Source organism: Silurus meridionalis, chromosome 9, assembly GCF_014805685.1.
Source record: "Silurus meridionalis isolate SWU-2019-XX chromosome 9, ASM1480568v1, whole genome shotgun sequence".
NCBI lineage: Eukaryota > Metazoa > Chordata > Actinopteri > Siluriformes > Siluridae > Silurus > Silurus meridionalis.
Window position 1 is genome coordinate 9,611,159 of NC_060892.1, and position 12,831 is coordinate 9,623,989.

Sequence of the window (12,831 nt, forward strand, 5' to 3'; positions counted from 1 at the left end):
CATTTTGCCAAAGGAAAGGAAGTTGCCTAATAATTATGCACACCTGATATAGGGTGTTGATGTCATTAGACCACACCCCTTCTCATTACAGAGATGCACATCACCTAATATGCTTAATTGGTAGTAGGCTTTCCAGCCTATACAGCTTGGAGTAAGACAACATGCATAACGAGGATGATGTGGTCAAAATACTCATTTGCCTAATAATTCTGCACTCCCTGTATAGCAGGTCACTCAAGATCTTCCTCTCCAAAGCATGTAAACCAGATCTTCAAGGAGCTCACTTTGTGCACAGGGGCATTGCCATGCTGGAACAGATTTGGGTTTCCAAGATCAAGTGAATGCAATAGCATTCTTATAGTGCATCTAAAGACAATTGAGTACCTCCAGCTTTGTGGTAACATTTTGGAAAAAAAAAAACAAATATAGCAGGAAAGGTCAGGTGACCCAGTACTTTTGGATGTATAATGTATGTTTAACAAGCACATATGTATGTCATGTTTAGGTGTCTACATACATTTCTCCGTGTTTGTTGTGTACAAAGATTGTTCCTAGGCCACCGATGTGTCCTGTCACAGATCTCAAGCAGTATGTGTAAGTGATTAAGGGGGTCCAGGTCAACCTATAGAGGACTTTCATATAGTGGAATACATTACCTCAGAAACACCTCTGATATTTACTGTAGCAAATTCCCCCTCTCTGTACACACAGTTACAGCTTTAAAGTGATTCTCCTGCTATGTGAATTTGTATTTATTTGTCTTACAACTTGCAACTGGTATGTACCCCAAGTGCAATTACCTGTTTCTTGTTCTTCCTGTTTATACATTCTAGTGCCTTCATGTGTCTTCACAAAGTTCTTTCATGATTTTTTAATTTTTTTAGCATTAAATGCAAGCCATGATTTCTCTGTACATCCTAGAACTTCCCTTTGTCTGTTTCCCATGAAGTGTGTATGGATATGCCCTGTCAAGTTCTGCTTACTTGTGTACTTGTGCATAATCAGGCAATTAAGAACAATCTTCACTAGTTATGTTCCTAGTGGACCTCCACTCAGTGGTAAAGTTACATTCAAACATTACATTAACATACACAAACACACAATGAGTATTTAAATATTTATTACTTCTAAAGGGGCTTGAAATAAAAAAATATAGAAAACACTGCTGTGGTTACTATTGTTTTGATAGTAATGTTTACATCTACATCATTATGACACAAATTATTTATTTTGTGCTGCGTTTTTCAAGTGACCTTTAGTCTCAACATCTAGCAACAATTTAAGAAGAGAACTGGGGTTGTATGGGAATAGTCCCCTGCTGTGAAGTCGGTTGATAACATTCCTTAAATCTGTAAGGCACTTGACAACCTTCTCACTCAAACTCTCATGGGAGGTGGTATAAATGATCTTTGGTGTGTCTGATGATCCAGACACAGCCTGTTCTCCTTTTTTTCTAATGTTGATCTCTGCTACTGGTTCCTCAGCATTCTTTCTCATTCTGTCCTCGTCTTCAGAATCCTCTGAGCACTCATAATCCACCAGACTGGGCCTGAATCCAGCAACTTTAGCCTTCGGGTCATCATGAGGTTGTGATGCTACTGATGCTTCAGAAAAATGTGGGTGGGTCAGTGTATGTGTGTCAGTGTCTGAGTTTTCATTATGACAACATGCAGTACAGAAATCTTGCCAGTGGCTGTGTAAGTGCTTCAGGTAAAGGACGCAATACTCCAAGAAGCAGGTTTCATTAGAAATGAGGAAGTCTAAGAGGACAGTATGGTCAAAAGAGAGACTTCGGAGTAGAAGGATAAAGTGACAATGAGGGTTGCAACCCCACTCACATGCTGCAGGATCTGAGGAACTCAGACTAAAAAAGGAAAAAGTTTGAGTTAGAAGTCAAAGGTGCCTGTTAATCGATCTAATGAACATCACACATCCAAACATCAATCTCCTAAACATTACAGCTAATATCCCACCTTTTCTGATGTAAATACAAGGTAATTAAAACCTTGGCTGATTCTATCAGGTCATCATCCTGGTCTGCGAACACCACCAAGATCCAAGAGCAGAGATGCGTAACCTCTTTAACCTGAACCACTTGCTGTTGGAGAAAAGCCAGCAGTTCCATAAGACAAGGCCGGATATCAAAGGCACAATGAGCTCCTGAAATATCAGAACAGTAAACACAGAACAAAAAAAGATTGATCAAAATGAAATGTCTGCCCTCTTCTGCTGAAAATATGAAACTGCAAATATATACTTCTCAAGTTTAATATTTTACAGTACATTCTAAGGAAAAATGTGGGGTTTTAAGGTTATATAGTTCTAGCTTTCAAAATCAGCTCTACCTGAAAAAAATTTTTTTAGGACTGTTCAGTGGTAGATCAGTGGCTACATAGAATCTTTAAGAGTGTGATCTTAATTTTTGGGTAAAGAGACAAATAGAACCCAAAACACACAGACGAGATTTCAGATTCAACCAACCACAAACCCACCACTCACTTAACCAACCAACCAACAAATCAACCCCACTTACTCAACCTACTAGCCAGCCAATGGGCCTACCATTTACTCGTGTACCTAATCAGCAAACCAATCAATCAACCGATGCAAAAATCACACACTGACCCAGCCAATCAACCCGTCCACCACTAATTAACTCACTCATCCAATAAATCCACAACCTACTCACTCACTCACCCAGCTAAATCAACCCACCCACCACTCATGCCCTCATTACTCAACCAAACAAGTGGGAAGTGGTAGCTCAGTGGATAAGACTTCTGATCGAAAGGGCATTGATTCAAATCCCAGCATCACCAAGCTGCCACTGCTGGGCCCTTGAGCATGGCCCTTAACCCTCAATTGCTCAGCTGTATAACTGAGATAACTATAACTGTAAGCTAGATAAGGGCATCTCCTGAATGCCATAAATGTAAATGAAAACATTCAACTTATCACTCACTCACCTATCCAACCAACCAACAACTCATCACTCAAACAATTAACCAAGCAACAAATCATTTAACCAAATGACCATCATTTTTCATCAATAAACAGTCCTAGTCAAGGTTGTAGGAGATACAGTCGTCCCTTCACCAAAAGACAATGGGTATGAAGTGCCAATCCATCGCAGGGGTATATATTTATTCACTAATTACTTTATTACACAATAGATTCTTAATTAAATCTCACTAGAAAGGGACCCTTTTACCCATGAAAAAGTGAAAAGCTTGCCTGACCTCATCACCAAGGAATCCCAACATTGCTTGAACATACCAAAATAAAAAAAATAAAATAAAAAGACTTTTTGTAAATGATTAGTGCTTTTTTTTTTTAGTATCTGTCAAAATATCATACTCATGAATGTGATTTACTTTATTGCTTCACCAGCAGGATGTCCTGCAACGCTACTAAGTTTGTCAAACCATAATATTACCAAATGAGTAGACATTTTTGAACAGAATGTAGAATATTACAAAAATGTAAAAGAGTTGATTCACCTTGAGTGGAAACATGGCGAGTTCTAATCTCCAGACACTTGATCAGAATCAGGCTTACAGCCCTGAGCATCACAGCATCTTTCAATTCCCCATCCACTTTGTTCCCACCAAAGAAACTCGGCCCATTTTTTACACGGAACTTCCGGAGCCAACCAGCTTCCACTTCCTGAAGAACAGCCTCAGCCATCAGCAGCAAATCAGAAGGATACTCCTCATCATGCACTTTAGAGTGATTTTCAGCAAAACCCCATTCCTCCCCTGCTCTCTGAACAAGAATCCGCTTCACCAAAAGCAGTGCTCGCTTCTTTACAAATTCCTTGCTGTTGGACAGCGTCAGACGAATGAGTGCTGAAGTCTGGAGGAACGCCAGTCTCTGAACGGGGGAGCAGAGGCCGTGCCACAGCCTCGCAGCAACGAGGACTTCAACAAGGTCTAGGAGTGCACATACACTGAGCTCTACCTCGGCAGCGTCTCGGTCATTTTCTGCCGCGTGTGTATTTTGGGGATTCTCTTGAAAAAGCAGCTTTGCATACAAGGATGTGATCGAGGACTCGAAATCAGAAAGAACTTTTATTAAAATCTCTGCAAGAAACAACAAAAACAGAATCATTTGCATCACCCTTAGATTCTGAGTGAAGGAAAAAAAAATCTCTGCATCTTATCCACCAAAAGTATATACAAATCTATCTGAAATGACCAAAAATGTAAAAAAAAACTAAAATTTTAGATGCTTCAGTACCTTGCTTGTTAACGCAGTCTAACTTCAGCACCCTCTTCATCACTTCTGTCAAAGCCCACAGGTGTGTGTCCAGGGTGCAGCTTGGAAACGCAATCTGAAAGGTTTCTATGAACGATGCCTTCCATGTAGGGTTACTACCAATCTGCAGTAATCAACAATTCAAAGATTTAATGTAGAATTGTTACGGTATTGACAACAACCTTCCACTTTATTCCAAAAGCCTATAAACCCCTGCTATTAATGCAACTCTCCAATCAGCCAATTGTGTTGCAGACGGTTATTTATATCAAATAACAATGTCATGCCAAAAAACTATATTTAAAAATACAGTTGATTAGCTCTTCTGATTTTAATTTTTTATTTTATTTTATTTTATTTTTTACATTGTTCTTGAATTTTTAAGAAAGAACAATCTCCAAGGTGTGCAGAGAATCGTTTACAATAAAAAATGTACATAGTCAGTGACAGTCTCGCAGATGAGAGAGATCACAGGTAAATAGCCAGTCTGGTTTAACCTTAAATACCCTTGTCAATGCATGTAAATGCTGCTACATACACTATATGGACAAAAGTATTGGAACACCTGAATTTCCCAGCCATATGTTGTTCTTTCCCAAACTGTTATTACTCTCAACGTTACTTCCTTATGCCATCTCGGGTAGTTTTTCCTTGCTTCCGTTTTACCGGCTTTCTCATCAGGGACAAACTTACACTTATAAAGAACATCTTATTCATTCTTTATCACCACATTATCTGTGTAAAGCTGCTTTGAGACTATGTTTATTGTTAAAAGCGCTATACAAATAAAAAATGAAATTAATTGAATTATTGCAAAGCGAAAGACACACAATTGTAATAATTATACAAAAGTTTTCCCTTCACTTGAACTACTGACTGTATTAGATTGTAAAAAAGGACATTCATAATCTCACATTCCGGTGCTTATGGTATTTCCCACTCTTCAGTGTTTGTATTGTTGTTTTTATGATTAAGAATTACACTCTTGGTGTCACCTAAATGAGGATGGGTTCCCCTTTGAGTCTGGTTCCTTTCCAGGTTTCTTCCTAATATAATCTAAAGAAGTTTTTCCTTGCCACTGTCACCCCAGGATTTATACACACACTTCACTTATTTAAATATTTCTTCTATAATTACCTTCTGTAAAGCTGCTTTGAGAAAATGTCCATTGTAAAAAGCACAAAGCAAACTCCTTAAAGATATGCTCTGCATGGGTTGGAGTGGAAGATCTCCTGCTATAGAGCTCTGACCTCAACCCTATTGAACACTTTTGGGATGAACGTGAACACTGACTGCACCCCAGGTCTGCTCACCTCACCTCCATCAGTACCTGACTTTACTAACACCCTTGTGTCTGATTGAGCACAAATCTCCACAAGCACACTCCAAAATCTATTGGAACATCGTCTCAGAAAAATGAAGGGAATTATAAGAGCAAATTGGGACTAAATGTGGAATGTGATGGTCAAAAAGCACATACAATACTTATGAGCAGGTGTCCACAAACCTTTGGCAATATATTGTATGTAAATACTCTAAACGCTATTTATTTTTTATAGTGTAATTTTATTGTAAAATGCAGTTTTATGTCATGGTAACTGTATTCTTTAATTATATTATTACAGCTATTTTAATTCTTCAATTCTATTTTATATGTGACCAGCTGGAGAAAACATGTCATTGCATGTAGTTCTGTGTTTGCTCTATAACCATATATATCATTTGTTTTAATTTGAATGGGCATAAAAAAAAGCTTAAAAGTGTCATTTCAAACAAATATCACTGTAGTAACAGGTATAAAACTGTATGCCTGATCCACTCTGTGCCTTCACATGCTTTTGAACATTCATCCTCGACCTTTGTCTATTCCTTTTCACAACATCCTGCACAACCATGCATGGAAGCTAGAGTCAATGTAATGGATTTACTGTACATTTTATATATATTATTGATTATATAGTATTTCAATTAATTTGTTTGTCCACATCAATCTATCAAACACTATGTAAGATATGTAGGAAATGTACACTGATAAGGCATAACATTATAACAGGTAATGGAATAACACTGATTTGCTCTTTTTCATAGCACCTGTTAGCGGGTGCGATATATTAGGCAGCAAGTGAACATTTTTCCTAAATGTTGATCTGTTAGAAGCAGGAAAAATGACAAGCGTAAGGATTTAAACGAGTCTGACGAGGGCCAAATTGGGATGGCTAGATGACTGGGTCAGAGCATCTCCACAACTGCAGCTATGGTGAGGTGTTCCCTGTCTGCAGTGGTCAGTATCTATTAAACATGCACCAAGGAAGGAATAGTGGTGAACCGGCGGCAGGGTCATGGGCGGCCAACCCTCGCTGATGGGGGAGCGAAGGCTGGCCTGTGTGTTCCAATCTGACAGACGAGCTCCTGTAGCTCAAACTGCTGAAGAAGTAAACGCTGTTAATGTTCTGACGAATCAGCAGTGTTTTGCCATCAAAAGGGGGACCAACACAGTATTAGGCAGGTGGTCATAATGTTATGCCCGATCGCTGTATCTCAAATGTATATAAATTGGGTACTTACATTATTACCAATGTTATATATGACAAAAGAAGCCATGCATTTTGCAGCTAAATGAGACAAGATCCTGTCCTGGCATTTCATCAGACGCACCTAGAGCAGTAAATAAATAAATTACAGAGCTATAAAACTGTATGGATCTGGATCTTCTTGGATATGGTTGAATCTGGTCAGATGAGAAGCCCCAAACTCACAATATCAGCTGTCAGATTACAGACCCCAAAGAGTCTCTTTATGACCTCATCATAGAACACACAAACATCTCGAGGCAGACTTTGTGAAGACAGCTTGGAGATGATTTTCCCAGTGAGTGTAAGGAACATGAGAGTCCTCTCTGCCTCCCTACTTGTCATACTGTGTGGAGATTGTAGTGACATGTTCAAAGAATGGTTTATGCCTGATGAGATGTGAGTTACAAACTCATCAGTGCTCATAGCAGGAACGATTCCAGACTGTACATGGGTGAACACAGCATGCAGATCGGCGTGTTGGGCATCCATGTTTATTTGTGTTGCCAATTGATCCCAAGCAAGTCAGTTATATCATCAATTATATAGTGATCTCATTGTAGATGGGACTTTTTATACTCTCTGGTGTTACATTATAAACTATTGCTGGTATTGCTTTATGAACTTCACTACAGGTGAACAGTCATGACACGTGATGTTAGAGGTTTTTTTGCTTGTCACTTATCCATTACGCGATAGTGAAATTCTTTCTTTGGATATCCCATCTTGTTAGGAAGCTGGGGTCAGAGTGCATGGTCAGCCATGATGTAGCACCCCTGGATCAGAGAGGGTTAAAGGCGTTGCTCAGGTGACCAAGCTGGCAGCTTGACAATACTGTTGGTTGAACCTCCGATCTTCCGCTCAGTAACCATTGAAAAACGGAACTAATTCGGAATCCCTATGGAAAAATCCTGCACATCTTTTAAGCTCTTCTCGCGCACGTTGATCGTCCCATGAAAACTAACGATTCTTGAAAACAGTCGCACATTGATGACGTCAGTGACAGTGCCGGAAGTAAATACTCCTCCCTTATTGTAGTCTGATTTGTATTAAAACAATTTAATGCAAACAGTGTCAACATTATTGCATTAATTCGAGAATTTAAACAAGCAATTTCCTCCCACTAAAAGGTTAAACCGTTATGTGTTTTATGTAGTCGCGTTAGTCGCAGCCTGTCGCAAATACACAACGCTTTTTTGCAGCAGTTAGGCACACTTGACGGCTCGTTCGTTGGTCCCTGATTGGCTCCGTGCGCCCTATCCAAAGTGGACGGCTAATTGGTTAGCCGCATTTTGTTCCAAGTATGAAGCTTTGAGCAGTGTTTATACTCGTTGCTTTGCGCCTTCACGACGCACCGGATACAGTTAAGTACGAACACTAACTTTCCTTTCTAGCCTTTCGATCAAAATTATCCACAGGGCCGCTATGCTATTCAGATCCTAGATACGAGCTAATGGAGCTGACTAGCCTCTGAGGTTTGCAGTATTGTTAGCTGACTTATCATTAGGCTAGCTCGCCTGCCTGCCTCTGGATAATGACAGCGGACGCCTCGATCGTGTCATCTAGTCACATTTGTTCTTTATAAAGTACAAGATAATTCGGGTTTCTACCAAACCAGCCCACACAGAGGCTCCTGCTTCATTACTGCACCTGGCTAGCGGCTTTTCTTCCGTTTCCCCCACTTATTATTGTGAATCTGGTCGAGTTCTTGTGCAATCACATCTGGTTCTTTATCTGAATAGATTCGTTTGGCTTCATTGCAATAAATGCAGGATGGTTCTGGTCTGTGTCTCAGAGACCTTTCACATGAGTCTGAAGAAGACTTATCTGAAACATCCAAATAAGAGCACGGCTTTTTCTCATCCTGTATCATAAGATTCGTTTGGCTTCATTGCAATAAATGCGCTTCTGTTTATATTTAAACAGAGTCACCCTTTGATACACAGGATGAGAAAAAAGCCGTGCTCTTATATGGATGTTCACAGATAAGTCTTATTCAGATTCATGTGAAAGGTCTCTGAGAAACAGGCAAGAACCATCCTGCATCCAGTATTATGAATTTAGAGAGAAAAACATTGCCAACAGGATTCCTATTTCTATTATTTGTTTCCAATTGATATACAAAATGATAGAAAGGGGGTAACCCTAACCCCCTTCAGGGTTTTTTCCTTACATTTCTTTTATGTTTAACCTTGCAATTAAATACTAAAGACATCCAAACTACGAAGGGACACGTCTGGAATTATGCATTAAACAAAAATGTGTTAATCCAGAATGTGCTTTATATTTTTCCGATTCTAAAGAGTAGCTACTGTCTTTTCTCTTGACATAACAGTGTTTCTTGGCATAATATGGATTTGTATTTGCAGTAGTTGTAGTAGCATTGATAGGGCTATTGACTCACCCTTTCCTCCTCTTCCCAAGACAACTGATGGTCTACAGCAGGGGTCACCACCCAGGTAGCCTGCAAGGACCACATGAGTAGCCCGTGGTCCTTTTCTAAAAATAGCTCTTTCCTCATTGTTGATGATTATTATGAGAAATCATTAACAAGATCAGTGTCTTCACATAGATGAATATCATTAACATTAATAATAACATATAATAAAAGGTAAATTGAGCAAATGTGTTATTTCAGATCAAACTGAAAACTGTGTATCAAACTGGTGGCCCTTCACATTAATCGGTACCCAAGAAGTCGCTCTCAGTTTCAAAAAGGTTGGTGACCCTCGTCTAGAGCAAAGACCCCCAAACTTTTTCGCGCCACAGACCAGTTTCATGCAAGATAATCGTATAATTTATCATGTGCATATTATATTAAATTTAGTGCTGTCAATCGGTTCGAATATTGAATTTTTCCAGATTTTAATTATCTGTTCTAAATGTACCTTAAATTAATACTTTTAAGGGGTTTTTAATACTCTAATCAATATGGGCATGGACAAATCTGAATGTGTTATGCAAATGCATGTTTATTATTAGTGACACCATATCCAACATAGAACATTAAGACAAAATATTCTTGTTAATAATAAAAAAAAAAAAGAGTAATTATGGTGTTTTATGACGTAAATCATCAGGACACCAAACTGAACTTTTATGTTTCCACACGGACTGTTTTAATTGCCGGATGTGAGCATCATAGCGGATTTTGGTGATTGAATTGAGACTTGGCGCATCAGTAAAAAATGTGAGTAAAGAAAGAACATCGTGAATAAATGCGTGATGCATTTAAGGTTTTAATTTCGCCCCTTTTATAATTATTTCTAATTTTTTTTTTTATAAACATTGTCAAACAGAAATGTTAATCATGCGTTAATGAAATTAGTGCCTGCATTTATGTGTTAATTTTGACAGCCCTAATTACCATCTATTATTACATATATAATGAAAATATAACTCCCCATACGACAGAATCAGTCATGCTCTGAGCCTCTTATTATAAAGAGCAGACATGGCTCATGTAAATCACCAAACTTGGAGTCTTCTGGTCTTTTCAAGAAACTTCCCAGTAATGTTTGGCTTGTGGTCATCATTGCTCAGAGTAGGTTGTGGTCTTAATTTATATATCAAACAAAACTGTGGCTGAAACCAGTTAGAGAAATTGACACAAGGTCAGTTTTCTATATAAAACACAGTGAAAAATCAATGGGGGTAAAATAAAACATACAGAGTTTTTATTCTTTCTGTGTGTGTGTGTGTGTGTGTGTGTGTGTGTGTGTGTGTGTGTGTGTGTGTGTGTGTGTGTGTGGCCTGGTACCAAATGATCCATGGCCCAAATTGGTGTTTGGGGACCGCTGGTCTAAAGCACTTTAAAAAGGCAAGAAATGTCACAAATGAACTCTTGACAAGGCATACCTGTGAACAGAAAACCAATCCATGTATGGTTACCTCACGATTCTAATAACAGAATGAAAGCTAAATGAAGCTACTTTGGACAATCTAAAATATAAAACATATTCTGGTTTGTTTAACACTTGTTTACTCCCTTATTCAGCACATGTTCTTTCCTAGTTTGTCTAGGATGTCTTCAGTATCAACGTACAATGTTGAATATACAGTAAAACCTCGTTGGACGAGCATAATTAGTTTGTGAAATTTGCTTGTAGGTCCATTTGCTCGTATGTTCGAACTAATTTTCCTCTTAAGAATTAATGTAAGAGCGATTTAATCCGTTCCGAGACCTCATTCGATCGCTTATTTCTGCACTTAAAAAGATTTCTAGTGAAAAACGTTACGTTTTTGCTGCACTGAACAACGAGAGCGACCGATTGACACAAGATCAACTAAACGACTGATGCTACTCTCAGCCGAAAGCGGGGAACCGGCAGCGTGGGTTCGCTCGTGCCTTTGAAATTTGCTCGCAAAATAGGGTAACATTTTGCAAGCAAGGTCGCTCGTTTCTTCCTTTGCACGTACAGTTAGTTGCTCGTACAATAGGGTTTTACTGTAATACAAAATAGAGAAAAGAAAAACCACATTTTCTGTCAGTCTTCTTCCAAAATGGATTAAATTCATTATTTTTCTCAAAATGCTCCAAACAATACGCCATAATGACAACATAACAGCGGGTTTGAAATCTTTGCAAATCTATTGCAAATTAAAAAACTTTTCTCGGAGGTCTACAGACAATTTCTTTGGACTTCATTGTTTGGTTTGTGCTCTAACATGCACTGGTAACCGTGGGACCTCATAGACAGGTGTGTTTCCAAATCACATCCAATCAACTGAATTTACCACAGGTACATTTCACTCGAATTGTAGAAGCATCTCAAGTAAGATCAGTGGAAACAGGATGCACCTGAGCTCAATTTTGAGTGTCATGGCAAAGGGAATACTTATGTACATGCGATTTAGTTTTTTTTTTTTTAATACAATTGCAAAGATTTCAAACAAACCTTTACGTCGTCACAGTATCAGGAAAACACCAGGACGATCGTTCAGTAATAATTGGATCACTTGTCATTTGTGTAACTCATCACAGATGCTTTACTGGGTAATGTTCAGAGGTAGAAGGTTGTGTGTATAGTTTGCTGATAATTGTCCCCTGGCCAGTCCTCCCATTCATGAAGGGACAACAGGGCTGTATGTTTAGTCAGGGATGTCTTGTTTGATTGAAGGGTTCAGTATTTCTCTTTTACCTTTAGAAAACACAGCATGAACCCAGTAGACCAGCAATGGCAATAAGTTACTTTTATATGTTTATCCATTGCTGAATATTTCATAGCTGTAAACAAAACAGTTTGAAGTTATTTGTTTGATACTGGTGCCTCAGCTTTCCACTTTATTACATTATTGCAGTCTGTTAATGATCTTTTCCCCCCACAAAAAAACGTTATTTAAACCAACATGCCTCTGACCAGGGTAAAGTGGTAATTGAAGATGAAAGTAAAAGTGGAGACTTGTATACAGGAAGTCCCCGAATTACGATGGAGATGAGTTACTGTAACGCCATCTGAACTTGAAAATATCTCAAGTCGAGACATGGCCATTTGTTAATAATAAGCGGGCGTGTGCACGTGCACCAGTTCTCAAGACAGAGACCAGACTTAAAAATGGACTTTGAATCGCGAAAAACGGGGGGGAAAAACGCTCTAAACCGAGACAACTGAACTTTGTTATACCGCTTATACGCTGCTGCGTGAAACTTTACATATTTTCTATTTTGTTGTATCGTCATCGTGAGAATTAAAAGTCGAGCCATCGTAACTCGTTAAACTACCTGTATTTCACGATTTATTTCTTCATCCCTCAAACATCTGGCCACCTGTATTCAAAAAAACTCCCACCTCCTACACCAGGTGTCTTTTGTTCTTCTTAGATTAATGTCAAGACGAATGCAATCTCACATTAACAGCTGTTAAACCATATATCTTACATTGATGATTTTTCTTTTTTATATATACAATTTCTTATCAATGTTTGATACACAGGTTTTTGACCTTTCTGCAACTAGAAGTTCGATGCTGCTTGGGCTGGACTGAATCATGCCCCCAAAACACAA

General features: G+C 38.7%; 2 protein-coding genes across 4 annotated transcripts in view; one reads left to right on the top strand and one right to left on the bottom strand.

The window, feature by feature from the left end:
• Positions 1-1,103: 1,103 nt before the first annotated feature.
• On the bottom strand, positions 1,104-7,806 carry lins1 (lines homolog 1). Its single transcript, XM_046857507.1, has 6 exons — positions 7,014-7,806; positions 6,823-6,912; positions 4,240-4,381; positions 3,501-4,082; positions 1,974-2,160; positions 1,104-1,864 (listed from the first exon to the last, which is right to left on the bottom strand). The coding sequence occupies exons 1-6, from the start codon at positions 7,317-7,319 to the stop codon at positions 1,222-1,224; spliced, it is 1,950 nt and encodes a 649-aa protein (XP_046713463.1). The 5' UTR covers positions 7,320-7,806; the 3' UTR covers positions 1,104-1,221.
• The window catches only part of asb7 (ankyrin repeat and SOCS box containing 7), a 17,440-nt gene continuing 11,816 nt past the window's right edge, over positions 7,208-12,831 (top strand). The window contains exons 1-2 of one of the 3 annotated variants that reach the window (XM_046857508.1): positions 7,208-7,226; positions 12,761-12,831. The exon at positions 12,761-12,831 is cut by the window's right edge and continues 34 nt beyond it. In XM_046857508.1, the coding sequence (XP_046713464.1) occupies positions 7,213-7,226; positions 12,761-12,831 (85 nt within the window). In that variant the 5' untranslated portion in view covers positions 7,208-7,212. Of the gene's footprint in view, positions 7,227-8,060; positions 8,196-12,760 lie in introns of those variants that run through there. The other 2 variants (XM_046857509.1, XM_046857510.1) reach the window with 2 other exon arrangements.